The sequence below is a fragment of the Pseudophryne corroboree genome, chromosome 2 (assembly GCF_028390025.1).
Source record: "Pseudophryne corroboree isolate aPseCor3 chromosome 2, aPseCor3.hap2, whole genome shotgun sequence".
In the NCBI taxonomy this organism is placed as follows: domain Eukaryota; kingdom Metazoa; phylum Chordata; class Amphibia; order Anura; family Myobatrachidae; genus Pseudophryne; species Pseudophryne corroboree.
In genome coordinates this window covers 207,337,417-207,355,269 of record NC_086445.1, presented here as the reverse complement: position 1 = coordinate 207,355,269, position 17,853 = coordinate 207,337,417, and the positions used below count along the sequence as shown (strand labels likewise).

Genomic DNA, 17,853 nt, shown 5'->3' with positions numbered 1-17,853 from the left:
CAGGGGGGCGGGCCGCAGCGGCTGCGTGACATCACACGCAGCAGCTGCGGGCCGGGGAGCGATGAGTAGCTCCTGGCCAGTACGCTAAAGCTGCGCTGGCCGGGAGCTACTATTGAAGTGCAAAGGCATCGCCGCTGTGCGATGCCTTTGCACTTTTGCGAGGGGGGGCCGGAATGACATGCGGGGCGGGCTAGCCCTGTGTTGGGCGTCCCCCCGCATGTCAGGTAAGAAGATGGTAGCAGCACAGCTACGATCAACTCGGAATGACCCCCAAAGAGCGCAGTGTGCCTCCCATAGTTCATCCCGTAGTGTGCAATCATAATAAACCAGAATGCTACCAGGAACAGTTAGTGGTCTGCAGCTAAATCGGGAAAAGACAGCAGCACAGTATTCTATGGTGAACACAAATACTCAGTTATGACGCATTTCTATAAAACTGGTGTATCAGTGTTTTAATATTGTGTGCATGTTCCAATCTCTTTAAATAATATTTGATACTTGTACAACATAAAGACATAAAAATAAACAACAGGTAAATTAAAAAAGGATATGAATGTATCAAAATTTTAATAGCTATTCTCCTTAATAGGTTAAAAGGACTTATAATATACAAGGCAGGCGTGGCACTAAATCTGAAGATTGTTTTTCCTCTGTTTAGAACTATAAAGGTCTGCAGAAAAAAAAGACAAAGACACAGGTTAGGATATTACAAAACAAGATAATAATAATAATAATAATAATAATAATAATAATAATAATAATAATAATAATAAAACTCATTTAAATAGTCTATTTCTACAGCATTATCATTATGTTAGACAGTATATTATTTTAGCCTCTATAAAAGTAGGACATCTTAACGTAGGGGGTCATTCAGACCTGATCACACGCTAGATTTTTTTGCTGCACTACGATCAGGTCAGAACTGCGCATGCGCATGCACCACAATGCGCAGGCACGTCGTACGGGTACAAAGCGGATCATTGCTGTGCGATGGGTTTTACAAAGAATCCATTCGCACAGGCAATCGTAAGGAGATTGACAGGATGAGGGCGTTTGTGGGTGTCAAATGACCGTTTTCTGGGAGTGTTTGGAAAAACGCAGGCGTGTACAAGCGTGTGCAGGGCGGGTGTCTGACGACAATTCCAGGACCTGACAGGCTGAAGTGATCGCAGCGGCTGAGTAAGTTCTGGACATCTCAGAAACTGCACAAGTGCTTGGCTGCACATGCGATCGCACACTTGCAAAGGAAAAATACACTCCCCTATAGGCGGCGACTATCTGATCGCAGCGCTGCAAAAAATAGCTAGCGAGCGATCAGGTTGGAATGACCCCCATAAACAAGCAATCAAACAGTGTACAAAGAACTGATTTCTTGATCTTAAATCATTACACAAAGATAACAAAATGCTTTTGGATCTAAAACTGACTTAAGGGGGGTACTCACGGAGCGATATTCTAAGCAATCTGACTAGATTGCTTCGAATTTGAGCATTATCGCTCCGTGTGTACCCCCTACAGCGATAGCGATGCGCAGCCCCGCGCATCGCTATCGCTGGTGCTTGATTGGCCTGAATGGGTGAAATGAGCCCCCCCCCCCCCTGTCTCCCCCTGCACGCTCAGCACAGATCGCGCTGTGCTGAGCGGCGGGAGAGATGTGTGCTGAGCGGTTCGCTCAGCACACATCTATCCCGCATTGGCCCGTCTATATGGGCCTTTACTGTAAGAGTAAACGAAGCTGTATTACTGTATATCTGAAACTAAGAACCTATTCATATGTCGAAATATGTCCTACCATTCCCAAGTATAAATTTAAAATTATCCATGAGCCACTGGCCACAATTAGAGGAACAAACACCACATCCGAGTAGCTAATTAGACTTTCTGTTTAATTGTGTAAGAATTAAATAAAGCATTTCTTACAGTTCAGTGTTTCAGGACACTTGCAGTATGGATTATTTCTGAATGCACAAGAACAGCTGTAAAGCAGTTACTTCCTGCATTGCGACATCACACACTAACATTTTTCAACTTTTGTCTTGGTTTACTGATGCAAGATGAAATGAATTGTGGGAGAAAATATTTATCCATTGTGATGGATAAGTCTGGTTGAAAATAGTAATGCAAATTGCTATACATAAAGTATGCAAACGTGCACGTAAGTTTACAGAAGTTAGTCCGTGGTACAGTATGGATGGTGTAATGCACAGGTTCTCAAACTCGGTCCTCAGGACCCCACACGGTGCATGTTTTGCAGGTCTCCTCACAAAATCACAAGTGAAATAATTAGCTCCACCTGTGGACCTTTTAAAATGTGTCAGTGAGTAATTAATACACCTGTGCACCTGCTGGGTTACCTGCAAAACATGCACTGTGTGGGGTCCTGAGGACCGAGTTTGAGAACCACTGGTGTAATGCATAGGTCTGCAAACTCGGTCCTCATTACTCCAAACAGTGCATGTTTTGCAGGTCTCCTCACAGAATCACAAGTGAAATAATTAACTCCACCTGCGGACCTTTTAAAATGTGTCAGTGAGTAATTAATACACCTGTGCACCTGCTGGGTTACATGCAAAACATGCACTGTGTGCGGTAATGAGGACCGAGTTTGCAGACCTATGGTGTAATGGTTAGCATTACTGCCTCACAGCACTGTGGTCATGGGTCTGATTCCCACCTTGGCCCTAACTGTGTGAAGTTTTCATTATGCCCCGTACTTGCGTGGGTTTCCTCTGAGTACTCCGGTTTCCTCTGGGTACTGGCTGCGTACATCTCTGAATGACCCCCTATGCCAGGTACAGCCTTCATTCCCTCCACAGTGCGACCCTGGTACCTGCAGAAGGTCCCAGCTCGGGCACTGCTCTTCCTCTCCCTCCTCCTCCGGTTTCTCGCAGGCTCCGTTACTCCAGTGGCTCTGCAGGATGTTGTCAGTGAACCTGAGAAAGGGGAGGGAGCGGGTACTAATTACCCGGGCTTAGGACTGATGTAGGGGCCTGGCGGGGGCCATGGTGGTCTGCTGCACTCCCACCTCCCTCCCACCATACTGGGCAACAGCATCAGCTCTCATCTTGGCAGCTGCAGTGGGGCAGAGAGGCTGCTGCTACTGTTGAGCCTCTGTCTGTTCCTGTATGGGTAGGGTGGGGGAGTGATCACACTGATCACACTCCACCTCGAATTGACCCTGGCTGAGGGGCTGAGGTCTGGGGGCTCAGGTATCAGGCACTGCACCCACCCAGCTCAGCACTGCAAAGATTTTTTTTTTTCAAATGACTTTTCCCATAAAGAGGCGTGGCCACGGCACCCACAATTAGGGAAGAGAACCTGTGGCGAGTGCAGCGAGCCCGAAAGGGAACTCTTTGCACTCGCCATGCTGCCGGCATACTAGCGGCTGGGATGCCGTTGTCAGTATATCATACTGAACCCATGGATTTTACTCTCAGGTTCTTCATCCACTTGTAAGTAACCAATTTAATTTTAAGTCATCCTGCAGTTGACAGTAATTAGAACTCGGACAATATTTACTCTGGGTTGCCATTTGCTTAATCTAACTGCGATTTATATAGAAAGTACTTTTATAATATCTTCTGTAAACTAAAAAAAACAAAAAACATTACGTTCCAATGCCACTCAATTAATTAGCATGAGTTATATAACAACGTGCAGAAAACATTTCAGTCGTGAATGGCAGCTTGAATATTGGTGGTTTATTATGTTTCTGCCTCATAGGGCCGGGGTGGGGCCACTGGCTCTAAGAAGTAAAGCACCGCCGGCGCCTGCAGCATCCTAAGAACTGTCTGGACAGCTCCACAGGCTGCAGAGTGCCTAGCCGACGCTACTAGCTGCAGCTCACTGCAATACACATGCAGTACTGTGGGGCAATGACAGTGCTGCTACGGCTCTCACACACCCACACTTAAGGCCCTACAATAACCACACACACAAACAGTTACAATTGTTATTATATTATAACGTTTTTAGCACACGACTCAGTTTATAAACTTATTTTGGCAAAGCCATCTTTACATACTGTTTCAGGTCATTGTAAATATTTTGCTTGTATCATCCCCTTGATATATACAGCACTACATAATATGTTAACACTTTATAAAGCGCATAACCATGTCAGCTTGAAGTACAGAATGACTGACCACATTCCCCCTCTACGTAGGAGAGGTGATCGCAATTTATTGCTATTGAGGTGTGAGGCATGATGGATACAACGTATGGATATTATTAGCCTTGTGGCTTAAATGATTATTTATCCCTTTCATGTCTTTTATAATGCGCTTGGCAGTTCAATCACTTACCGTATTTGCCGGCGTATAAGACGACTGGGCGTATAAGACGACCCCCCAACATTTCCACTCAAAATATAGAGTTTGTTATGTACTCGCCATATAAGACTACCCCCTCTTCCGCACACCTTCCACACACCAAATAAAACGTAAAAGAAGTTGAACATCAGATTTGATTTGATTTCTCAGGAACACAGGCAGGCAGCCCACAACCCAGAGGAACTCTGGCAACACACTGTAGAAGACTAGAAGAAAAACAGCGGGCGCCACCTCCTCGTGTATAACCTTTTAATAGATCCATAAAACAGAGATAAAAATGATACTCACAAACATAGGAGTCACTGCTGAATGTGACAGGCGGTTAGGCAGGGAGTACAGCGGCAGCACTGACATGTCTCTTATAAAAGATTTGGAGTAGCAAGGTATGCATAAGAAGGGGGGGCAGGTGTCACCCGCCGAGGGGTGACACCGAAATGTCGGCTCCTGCTCAGTGACATGAGCCGGGTGCTGCACTGTAACAATACGTGCAGCACCTGGCTCCTGTCCCTCTGTAGGAGCCTGCACTGCATTCGAGAGAGACTTCACACAGCTTCACCCGCCGGCAGCGCCGTACACTCACCATGAGATAGAGGCACTTCACGGGGGGAGTGGGGGGGGGGGGGCAGCCAACATCTTCTTAACCCCCTGGATTGCTGAAAACGGGGGTCCGCCCGCGAGACCACGCCCCCTTATGCTAGGCCACGCCCCTGTTTCGCGACTTCCCGCACCAGGGGCAGTGACGCCAGGCGTATAAGACGATCCCTGGCGTATAAGACGACCCCCTGCTTGGAGGCATGTTTTTCAGGGGGAAAAAGTCGTCTTATACGCCGGCAAATACGGTACATGCTTTTTGGTAGGTAATACTACTGTGTATAATGCTACTTAGTTTATTGATGTATTGATGCCAGAACTGCTGATTTGATACTTTTTACATTTATAACCAGTCTGCGGTTTCCTGCAGCGTTACTTATTAATGTGTCACGGTCTCCATGGTGATGGGTCTTTCAGTAACTTTTCACGTCAGGTGCAGCGTGCGCAATTAAGTTATTAGCCTGAAAAGCCAGACAGGAACAGCGTCCGCCGATTAGGCTTCACTTTCGGGTGGTTTTAGCAAGTTAAGGTAAGATGTCTTTTATATTCTTTGAAACGTTGATATAAGCATACTGTGTCTGTGTGTTCGTTATTGGACGGGAGTGCAGCACCCTTGGAGCTACAAACATTTTGATAAAAGAAAATAATATTGGAGGTTGGATCCATTGATTGAAAACACTCTAATGCACTGCTTGTTTTTATTTTTCTAACTTACCTACTTTCCAGGAACATATGGAAGAGATTCCCAGAAGGGTAAATCTTCGTCTTACATATAAAACAGATCTACTGTAAATATTCTCAGTTGGATGCCTCTCAAAATATGTCCACTTATGCACAAGTAGATCCGTAACAGCGCCGCAGTGTGATTTCATGACATCACACCTAGGGCCGGGTCCACAGGCACTGGGAAGCGCCACAGGATGCAATCAGTGGTGCAGAGAGTGGGGGGGGGGGGAGAGGGTACAAAGTACCCGGGCCTAGGTCTGATGGAGGGGCCCAGTGAGGGTCTTGTAGGGGCCCAGGCCTCCTCCCCCTTACCTAGCAGCAGCAGATGCAGTTCTTTTCCTCAGCCCATCACACGCCGTTGTGTCCTGGGCAGCAGCATGGCCATGGAGGTGCTTAAAATACAATTTTTTGTAGTATTTTTTTCTAAGGGTACATGACCACAACTCCTGTGATTAGGCCACGCCCCTTGAAAAGTACCTGGGCCCATCTTGGCTCTCGACTGCCCTGGATGCAGGGTGTCAGTGTGGAGCATCCCTTGGACACTGCAGTAGTGCTACTGGCTGCATAGTGTCATTTAATGTCAGCCATTCAGCAAGCCAGATGCAGGTTCTGTGCGACAGAGAGGGTGCCCCCGAGGGTGTATAGTATACCCCCTCACCTTTCTCCCCCGGCACACCTCTAGTTACAAAAGAGCGAGGTATATGCCAGGCACACAGGCAATCAGCACAAGATAAAGTTTTTAAACATTTGGACCCGGATGTAATGACACCCGAAATCACCGGAGGTGTAAGATGCCGGACGATCGCGGACGTTTTTTTAAAGGGGCAATCACTTGCATGGTTTTACCTTGTAAGTGATTGCCCGTATAAAAACACACCAGAAATCAACCAGCATCTTGCAGCTCTGACGATTTCGGGTGTCATTACATCCAGCCCCTGGTTTGTTAGCAAAAGATGCATTTGCTGATAGGTTTGATTTAAATGAAAAACAACAACAACTCTATTCCACATTAGATATCAACCTTACTTTCCTGTATGAAAAATGAGTGATACCATATTCCACAATATCATATTATACAGGCATAAGCAATGAAGAAAGCACTATCAGATTCTATACGCAAGCATCCAATCAGTAGCTTGCTAATGCTGGCAGCTGACATCGTAATCAGGCCCTGGTTCACGTTTGTAAGTAAAGCAAAAAAAGCATTAACTGTAAATTTGTGTCTGGAACAAACCATGTTGTAAATCAATGGGAGCAAGTACATTTACCGTATATACTCTAGTATAAGTGGACCCGACTATAAGCCGAGGCACCTAATTTTACCACAAAAACCTGGGAAAAATTATTGACTTGAGTATAAGCCTAGGGTGGAAAATGCAGCTCTAGCCGTGCACAGCCCTCATACTGCCAGATATGCCCCCACACTGCCAGATATGCCCTCACAGTGCCAGATATGCCCCCCCCAATGCCAGATATGCCCTCACACTGCCAGATATGCCCCCACAGTGCCAGGTATGCCCTCATAGTGCCAGATATGCCCCCACAGTACCAGATATGCCCTCATACTGCCAGATATGCCCCCACAGTGCCAGATATGCCCTCACACTGCCAGATATGCCCCCATATGCCAGATATGCCCCCACAGTCGCAGATATGCCCTCATAGTGCCAGATATGCCCCCACAGTGCCAGATATGCCCTCATACTGCCAGATATTCCCCCACAGTGCCAGATATGCCCTCTTAGTGCCAGATATGCCCCCACAGTGCCAGATATGCCCTCATACTGCCAGATATGCATGCCCCCTCAGTGCCACATATGCTCTCCCCCCCCCCCCCAAGTGCCAAATATGCTCCCCCAGTGCCTGGTATAACTTACCCTCCACCGCTCCCGCGTTGTCTTGTGAAGGAGGGACACGGAGGGCACAGGGCGCGCCTCTCCTGTGTCCCTCCTGCGTCTCCGGCGCCGCGGTGGATTTGTTAAATGAAGTGTCGGTTCGTGAGCCAATCAGAGCTCACGAACGGGTACTTCCTTTAATAGACCCGCCGGAGACGCAGGAGGGACACAGGAGAGGCGCGCTCTGTGCCCTCCGTGTCCCTCCTTCCTACTGCACTGCACTGCACTGCCACTGCACTGACTCGAGTATAAGCCGAGGGGGCTTTTTCAGCACACAAAAAAGTGCTGAAAAAGTCGCCTTATATGAGTATATATGGTATATGTTTTCTGTAAATATTGGCTGCTTTTGCATATAGCCCACAAATGTTACACAAGTTTATTTTTACACTGCAATTTAGATTTCAGTTTGAACACTAAACATCCTAGTGATATTTGGTGGACCCCTTTTATTGAAGTAAACCTTAGTTACCTTCTATACCAGTAAATAAAGACACGGAGACATGATTTTGGCAGAAAAATTGCTAGCTATTTATTTGACCCTAACCATAGCAAAACCTGTAATTGGGAAAATTTTGTTAAGATGCCGAATCAGCCGGCATAATGGTGGCAGAAAAAAGAACGGCTCTATTAAACTATTGGTAAACTTAAATTGGTAAACTGACCGGAACCGTCCAGCACCCTATCCAAACCGGTAATAGGTGTCAACACAACCCCCACAGTGACTTCCCACCGCTCCTGGGTGCCCTGCCGCTGCCTCCCGGATGGGTGGTCGAGCGGCCATTAAGTCGATGGAGGTGAGTGCACCTAAACCATATAACACTGAAACTTACTACCTATAAAAAACCATACAACTACAAACTGCCGTTCTTTTCCGCCTATAAATAGCCAACGAATGAAAACAGCTAATCAATTAACCGCCAATGCACTCCGCGTCAAACAAAACAACCTCTACCCTTAGGGCGGGAAGAAATTTCAGCAAGCAAAGAGACCTAAAATGGCCACTCCAGCCTATATATACCTTAACCCTCCCCCTTTCCTAAGGCTGTACTACCTCACAGCTAGGTCCACCCCTCACAGGATGTTTAACCCATTCCTCTCCTATGTTAGTCAATTCTCTCTCCATCCAGTCACATGAAAGTCTCCCTGCACATGTTATATCTGCTCCACCTGCAGTGCAACATGGTATAGCCCAGTTGCTTGCTTTTTTGCTTTACTTACAAACATAAATCAGGCGCTCAGTGCATCTATATGTCCAGCAACAGCAAGGCGGGTAAATTATACCGCTTTCAGATCGCAAACCCAGGTTGGACCTGGCTTTTGAACCCGGTTCCAAGCAGCCTCAGACCCTTTCACATTGCAGCTTCAACCCGGTTATTCCAGGGTTATTCCCAGGTTGGTGCCTTTCACACTGAACCCGGGTCACCCATGTTAAACACTGTCATGTGATTTAAAATGGATTTATCTGGATCACATTAATGAGGTTTCAAAATAAATAAAAGGAGGGCTGGGGACTGCTCTGAGCAGAAGCATACACAGCCAATCAGCACCTTTTTCTGAGACCCGAGTTGAATACCTCAGAGGCTTTCACACTGCATAATGAGCCGGGTCTGACACGTGTTTAACCCTTCTTTTAACCCGGGTTGAAATGGCGGGTTGCTAGATCCGGGTTATTCACTTTGGTGCTTCCACACTGCACCTCGACTCAGGTCGACCCGGCAATAACCCAGGTTATTTTGGCGATGTGAAAGGGGTATTATACCCCTTTCACACTGCCAATGCCGGATCCCACCCGGGAATTGGAAAAGGGTCCTTCCCGGATGGGATCCGGCATTTGACCCTGACATGCCAGGTTGATACTGGGTTATTTGTGTGGGTTATTTGTGTGAAAGGGGTATTAGTGTCTCAGCATGGATCTGCCTCAGATGCAATCACACAAACAAACCCTTACGTCAACTCAGCCTGCATCTGCTGCAACATTCCTACAATACGTGTCCCACCTCTCCAGTCACAAGGAGACACATACAGTAGATAAGATGCAATCTAATCTGCATACACATGTAGATTATCCTAAAGCTTTTATAATAAAGAGAGCAGACAGAAAACAACTATAGTGTTCCCTTCTGAAATGCCTCCAAACTGCACAATGTGCATCTGTTTCCTGTAAGGCGTAAAGGAAAAGTCAGCACGGCAGAAAGAAAAATCAATAAGGTTTTTGCTGACATGATAACACGTGCAGCGGAAAGAGACTTCAGCGTGTCCCTAATGCACACATCTCATATGCATTGCCTTACAAACTCAACTGGACTGCAAGTTTTCCTGCAAGAAAAGTTCCCAATGGAATTGCAGCAGAGATCATTCTCATCCCATGTTATCTTTGGATGATAGCACATATTATTTATGCTAATTATCCCATCCTCTTCAGCACTTTCTTTATATTAGTGAAATAGTCTATCCATTACAAATACAGTATATTCAATCAACATGTGACATAGGGGGTAATTCCAAGTTGATCGCAGCAGGAATTTTGTTAGCAGTTGGGCAAAACCATGTGCACTGTAGGGGAGGCAGATATAACATGTGCAGAGAGAGTTAGATTTGGGTGTGGTGTGTTCAATCTGCAATCTAATTTGCAGTGTAAAAATAAAGCAGCCAGTATTTACCCTGCACAGAAACAAAATAACCCACCCAAATCTAACTCTTTCTGCACATGTTATATCTGCCTCCCCTGCAATACACATGGTTTTGCCCAACTGCTAACAAAATTCCTGCTGCGATCAACTTGGAATTACCCCCTTAGAGAGGGGAAATTACAGCATTTTTGTTAGCAACATTGGGTTCAAAGAACAGCCAAGAATGGGGAAAATTTACTAAGATGGGAGTTCTATTTAAGATGGGATGTTGCCCATAGTAACCAATCAGATTCCAGGTATTATCTTCTAGAAGGCGCTAGATAAATGAGAAGTAGAATCTGATTGGTTACTATGGGCAACATCCCATCTTAAATAGAATTCCCATCTTAGTAACTTTACTCCAATGAGTTTAAAAAAAAAATCTCATTAATATAGGTAAAAAAGAGGGGGCGTGGCCTGGATCTAGCTCTGTGTAGACGTGCACTCTCAGAACTCCTGTTGCCAGAGGCCTGTTTTATGTTCTGTAATTGACCCCTGCGGCTCATATCGCCCTAATTTGACCTGCCCGTGGCCCTGCTTGGCGTGCGGGTCTTGGGGAGGCTGGAGAGTGGTTCCCTGTAACGCTGGACGCCCGAGGCCTACCTCCTGTGCTGGGACCGGGACCTTGAGTTTGGGACCTCCCCGGACGTGAGCTCCGGGCGCGTGCCGGAACCGGGATCAGTGGTGGCTTCCTCCCGCCCCTGACGAGGTTCCCCCGCTGCCTCTCACCTGCTCTAGATCTCCGGGACCAGCGGTGAGACCGGGGCTCCCTTGTCTGCACTCCTGAGCCGTGGCTGCGGCGTGTCTGCCTCTGCCCCTCTCCTCCCGGCGGCCATCTTGCTGCACCCGACCTCCTCCTCGGCTGCTCCGTCCCGCTCCGGCGAGCGCCGGCCGCGCTCCTGCACACGCCGGATCATTTGGACGTCCTCCCACGGTGGGGTAGAGCGGACTGCTGCCTTCCTGGGAGCTCTGACCGTTCGCGGCCTATATGAGAACCGTGAGCCGTGGCCTGGATTTGTGCCTCCTCCCCGCCGGAAGTGCCCTATCGGCGTGGAAGCCCGGGGCTGGCCTCTCCTCAGCCTATTTGCACTCCTGGGTGGCCAATATCAACTATCTGCTCCTCTCCTGCCTGCCGTCCCCTACACTCTGCCGCAGAGGTATCCCTGGAGGGAAGTGTGCCCCATCAGTCCAGCACTGTTTTCCCATCACCTAGGGCGCAGTGCTGCTGGATCCCAGCTGTGTGTCTGACCTCTCACCCCTCTCTCCCGGCTGGGAGCCTACCGTCTGGGTGCTGCAGGCTGGTGATGATCCTCTGCCTGGCCTTGTGTGACACCGATCATCTGATGTAGTCCAGACCGCTTGTACGCCACCACCCTTGTCCTTTATGCTTACCTAACTCTCCGCCATATATTCTACGAGATCCTGAGCTTTTTATCATCGCCGCCTCGCCTGCGGAATTACATTTCATTAGAATGCCTCCAAAAAAGGTTAAAGGGGTGCTGCCTCCCAGAGTATCTTTTCCATCTCAGAAAGTGGCCCCTGCCGCCTCTTCTCTACGGAAGTCCCCGGTTGCCGCTTCTGCACAAGATACCCCCTGCAGCCCTGCCTCTGTGCCGGGGTTTGACCCTGACTCTGATGCCCCTCTCACGGTCAAAACTCTGTACCAGGCCCTCTCATCGTTTAAATCTGAGTTGACGCAAGATCTCACAGCCGCTGTTCGGGAGGTTAAGACGGAATTGCACGCTATAGGAGAACGTACAGACCATCTGGAACGGAAAGTAGAGGAACTGGTCTCGTCTCATAATGACCTCATAGCGGCCCACGATCAGCAGCAAAGTGACCTTGAGGCGTTTAAACTCAAAATTGCAGATATAGAGGACAGATCTCGGTGTAATAATATCAAGATCCGAGGCATTCCAGACTCCGTGCAGAATTCTGAGCTGGAGAATTACGCTACCACGCTATTCCGGAAGCTCCTGCCTAGAGCCGACCCCAGAGAGCTACTTATAGACAGGATTCATAGACTGCCTAAACCGCGCTCAGTTGCTCCCTCGCTCCCAAGAGATACGCTTATGAGAGTGCATTTCTTTACAACTAAAGAACGCATCCTGAAAGCGGCCAGAGAGGCGGGTGACTCCGATTCTGATGTGCTTGGCGGATTACAGCTTTTTCCGGATTTCTCTGCCCTGACTTTGGCCAAACGACGATCGTTCCTCCCTATTACTTTGGCACTTCGTGACCAAGAGATCACTTATAGATGGGGTTTTCCGGTGAAGCTCGTCATCTCGTATGAAAATAAGTTCTACACAGTGGCTTCTTTGGATGCTGGAGTCAAATTACTGGCAGAGTGGGATATCTCTGTCACGGTGCCTCCTGGATCCAAGAAACAGTCAACTCTCCAATTGGAATGGTTCATCGCCTGAAGTCGACTCCTCCAGCTCTGGCTTTTACTATGGACTTTATTCCGTACCGCAGTCATAGAAGGGACTTGATGCGGTCACGTGAGTTACCCTGCTCGTAGTTGTGTTAATGGAGTCTCAACTCCATGTTTATAACTTAGATTATATGTATCTGTTTCTTGTTCTATTGTGTACTGCTGGTAGGCGTATTTGCTCCTGCTTTCTTTTTTTCTTCTTGTTCAGGTTCATGGGTGGTGGCGCTAGGCCACATGTTCCCCCCTGGTAATACACTACTGCATTTTTTTTGCTTTCCTTGCAGTAGTTATGCCGATCCGATGTACTGGGTCATTTTGGTTTGTTCTTTTCCTCTCCCTTCCCTTTGCCCTCCCTCTCACCCCCCCCCCCCCCCCCACCCCCTATGTTATGATATAGGTATTCGTTGTCTGAGACAAGTTTTTCTTTATATGTATCACGGTCATTCACCGCCCACAACATGCATTAGTTTGCTTCGATGGTTCAGGTTTTATCCATGAATGTTAAGGGGCTGAATTCCCCTAACAAGCGAAGGCTGGCTTTGGGTTATTTTGCTAGGCATAAAGTGGATATTGTCACGCTGCAGGAGACACACTTTTCATCTGTAGCGCTCGCTATTTTTAAAGATCGCAGATTCCCTTTGGGTTATTTTGCTAACGGCCCCTTTAAGAGGAACGGTGTGGCTATATTGTTTAGGAATTCCATCTCCTTTACCTTGCATTCTCAGATAGCCGATAAAAATGGCCGGTATCTTATATTGAGCGGCCTTTTAAATGATAAGCCGGTCTCAGCATATGCCCCGAATTCAAACCAAGTTGCCTTTTTCCGTAAGTTGTGTGTGGCTATTCAGAAGATTCGTACTGGCTCCCTTCTTCTCACGGGGGACTTAAATTTAGTCCTAGACCCTAAATTGGACAGGTCTCCCAGGCCCTCTCCCTCTTCTTCAGCCTTCCCCAACGCCCCCTCTTTAGCCTTTTGTAATCTCTTAGCTGAATTTGACCTCTATGATATTTGGCGAGTGCAAAACCCTACTGGCCGGGAGTACACTTATTATTCCCCCGTCCACAACTCTTACTCCCGTATTGATTTTATGTTTTCGGATAAATGGACCCTTCAGTTTGCCAGATCCATGGACATTCTCCCTATAACTTGGTCAGACCATGCCCCGATGACTCTTAAATGGGATGTTGCTAGCCAGCATTCCCCCCCCCCCCCCCCCCCGCCCTTGGAGACTCTCTCCTCACTTACTGACTAATCCCGTCTAAAAATTTTTTTATAGTTGACAGTACCTCGTCCTATATGGAATTTAATTCCCCCTCGGACACGTCCACCCTGAACTTTTGGTGCGCACTTAAGGCCGTCACTAGGGGGGCGGTGATACAGGCAGGAGCGCAGCTTAAAAAACTTAACAACGCCAGACCGATTTGGAGCTTAAGTTGAAGGAGTTAGAGGACAAAAATCAATCTAGGCCTACGACAACCCTACAGAAGGAGTTAGCCGACACTAGGTTCCAACTCCAGAAATTACCCAGGCCTCACTAAATAGGATGCGTCAGACATTTTATTTAGCGGGGAACAGGCTGGGGAAAATGCTTGCCCGTAAGCTTAGAGCGCAGCACACTCGGAATAGAATCAGGCTTATTGTGTCCCCCGCAGGCGCCAAAATTTCTAACCTGCTGGAGATATCGAATCAGTTTGCCAACTTCTACTCCCAACTTTATAACCTCTCGACTGATCCCTCTACCCCTCAGCCCACTCCCTCTTCTATCAACTCATTCTTAGCTGATTTAAGACTCCCTTCTATTTCAGACGATCAATTAGCATTACTGAATGCCCCTTGGTCCGTATCGGAAACCCTTCGGGTAAAGCGCCGGGCCCTGATGGCTTTATTAATGGCTTTTATGTTTCACTCCAAGACCTTCTAGCTCCCTCTCTGGTGGCAGTCTACAATGACATTACCTCTCGAGGCACCCTCCCTGAGGAAATGCTCGAGGCGCGTATTGTCACGATCCCCAAACCGGGCAAAGATTTGACCTCTTGTCAAAATTACCATCCCATTGCGCTATTGAACGGGGACATTAAAATATATGCTAAATTAATAGCTTCTCGATTGAATGCCCTCCTCCCCTCCCTGATACATCCGGACCAGGTTGGCTTTATCCCGGGAAGACAAGCGTCTGAAAATACATGCAGGGTTTTTAACCTTGTAGATTCCCTGGCCCCCAAGCAAGGTCTCCTTCTGCTATCTTTGGATGCAGAAAAGGCCTTTGACCGCTTAAACTGGTCTTATATGCGAGAGGTTCTATTAAAATTTGGCCTTCGTGATAGCATTCTTTCTTCGATATTAGCCTTGTATAGCTCCCCGTCGGCCCGGGTCTTCAGTAATGGTTTTTAATCTTCCCCTTTTCCGATTTACAATGGCACCCGCCAGGGCTGTCCTCTCTCCCCTCTCATTTTTGTCCTGGCCATTGAGCCTCTGGCAGCTAAGCTCCGAGCGGACCCGCAGTTCCATGGACTGCGGTTAGGCTCCTCTCTTCACAAACTGTGTCTGTTCGCGGACGATGTTCTTTTATTCGTAACTGACCTTGCACTACACTCCCCCATTTACACAACATTTTAGATATGTACTCTGCAGCATTCTATTATAAATTAAACGCCTCTAAGATCGATGCACTGCCCATTAATCTCACCCACTCCTTGACCTCCTTACGTGTCCTCTTCTGTTTTTGAGGTTAGTCTTCCTTCTCTGTTGTCCTCCCTTCAGCTGCTCACCAAATCATGGCTCAATTATGAAATTTCTTGGTTGGGGCGTCTGGCCGCTTTTAAAATGTCGTTGCTCCCCAAATTAATGTTCCTGTTCCGTACTATTCCTTTTATCTTCTCAAAGAAATATCTAGATAAGGCCACTGCAATCCTTGCCAATTATATATGGTCCTCGCGCCCGGATGTCCCTACCGAGGAGAGTCGGTGGCCTGGATATGCCAAATCTTTCACTGTACCAGTAAGCCTGCCTCTTGGCTCAGATTAAAGATTTCTGTAGAGATGCGTGTCCGGGGTGGACTTGTCTGGAGGAAATGACTTGTCCTCGTTTTCCCCTGAAAGACCTCTTCTGGCTGCCCAAATCCCTTCGGCCACAGGGCTTAAACCTCCTTCCCTCTACCCGAGCCACGTTACAGGTCTGGGACAAATTGACTATGGCCATATCACCCTCTTATCATAATATGTCTTTAGTATCGTTACGTGCGGTGGCTGCCCTAGTCCCTAATCTTAATCTGGCAAACTGGCGTTCCAGGGGGGTGGGGGTCCTGGGAGACTTGTTTAATGGGTCTGTGCTTGCCTCCTTTTCTGATATTCAGGGACGCTTCTCTTTGCCTAACTCTAAGAGGCTTCGATACTATCAAATCCAGCACTGGTGGAATAGCCTCCACCTTACTCTCACCCCACCACCCCCTGCTATTTTGCATGTCATAGGCCGACTCTCTAATGTTACTTCTAAGGGTGAGATTTCCTTTTGGTATAGAGCATTACTGTCACTGATCCCCGTTTCTAAATCTAGAGCCCAAATCAGGTGGGAGGCGGATATTGGCTATATCCTACATGATTCTCAATGGCAGCACATTTTTTTGTCATCTTTTACTATGTCTAAATGCCGGAATCACTCCGAAATGCATGTCAAGTTACTACATAGATTATACCTCACACCTGATAGGTTGCACACGATTTGGCCTGCATGTTCAAAGTTTTGTTGGCGTCTATGCGGAGAGGTGGGCCACCTCTTCCATATTTTTTGGACATGTTCCCATATTCAACTGTACTGGGTGGAGGTATTTGGGCTAATCAATAGAGTTCTGAAGCTTGATTTGTCCCCTTCCCCCCTTATAGCCTTATTGAATGTGTACCCGTGATCTGTGGGTGCTCATTTACATTATGTTTTAGGGCATATCTGTCTCGCTGCACGTGCGGCTTTAGCCCAAAACTGGAAACAACCCACATCACCTCCCCTATGGAAGGTTATACACAAAATCCAGCTGCACTTTTTGATAGAGACTGAGCACATCCCATACTCCTTTTCCGCTAAATCCCCCTTGGTTCGTTGAATGCCTTGGCATCTGTTTATCCCGGAGGGTGAGGGCGCTACACTGATACTACGTTCCCTTTCCCCGGACATGCACTAACCTGACCTCTCGGCTGATGAGGCCCCCCCCCCCTCCCTAAGCCTGGGATGGCCCCTTTTTTAGTGCTGTATATATATATAATGTGCCCAATGCCGCATTTCTCCCTTTTTTTTTTTCTTTTTTTTTAATTATCTTCTATTGTTTTAGGTTCACTGCAATTTCTTTGATGTACCTGTATGACTGACTTTGAACTGTTTGTGCATGTTTGCCATTATGTTGTCTCATGTATTCTTGTACCTATTCCCCCCCCCCTTCTTCCTTTTGTACCCCTGTTTTGCAACACAAAAAATTCAATAAAAACTATTGATGTTAAAAAAAATATATATATATATAGGTAAAAAAGTTGGGTCACCGGTGATCTGGCAGTTGTGGCATCACTGGCCTTGCCAAACCAAGCAGTGCAGGTTTGCATGCATACATAGCCCCCTGCTGCGGGAGAATGAGAGATGTATTCACATATTTACAATGTACCACAACACAGTGAACAGAGGTACAGTATACAGTATAAAAGTACAGTGCAGTATACAGTAGCTCCACGTATCTAGTAACACTGTGCACTGTAATCCTAAGAGTGTACTGCATTGTATAACACAGTCTTCAGTGTACAACACAAAATACATGATTACCGATAGTATTGATTTAGTGATGTGCACCGGACATTTTTCGTGTTTTGTGTTTTGGTTTTGGATTCGGTTCCGCGGCCGTGTTTTGGATTCGGACGCGTTTTGGCAAAACCTCCCTTAAAATGTTTTGTCAGATTCGGGTGTTTTTTTTCAAAACCCCCTCAAAAACAGCTTAAATCATAGAATTAGGGGGTAATTTTGATCCTATAGTATTATTAACCTCAATAACCATAATTTCCACTCATTTCCAGTCTATTCTGAACACCTCACAATATTATTTTTAGTCCTAAAATTTGCACCAAGGTCGCTGGATGACTAAGCTAAGCAACCCAAGTGGCCGGCACAAACACCTGGCCCATCTAGGAGTGGCACTGCAGTGTCAGACAGGACGGCACTTACAAAAAATTGA

The 17,853-nt window shown here is 47.1% G+C and overlaps 1 protein-coding gene across 1 annotated transcript in view; it reads right to left on the bottom strand.

Annotated features, from left to right (window-relative positions):
• Positions 1 to 17,853, bottom strand: part of SCN8A (sodium voltage-gated channel alpha subunit 8) — a 369,246-nt gene that overhangs the window by 151,031 nt on the left and 200,362 nt on the right. The window contains exon 3 of the mRNA XM_063952263.1: positions 552 to 670. Within this exon, the coding sequence (XP_063808333.1) occupies positions 552 to 670 (119 nt within the window). The remainder of the gene's footprint in view (positions 1 to 551; positions 671 to 17,853) is intronic.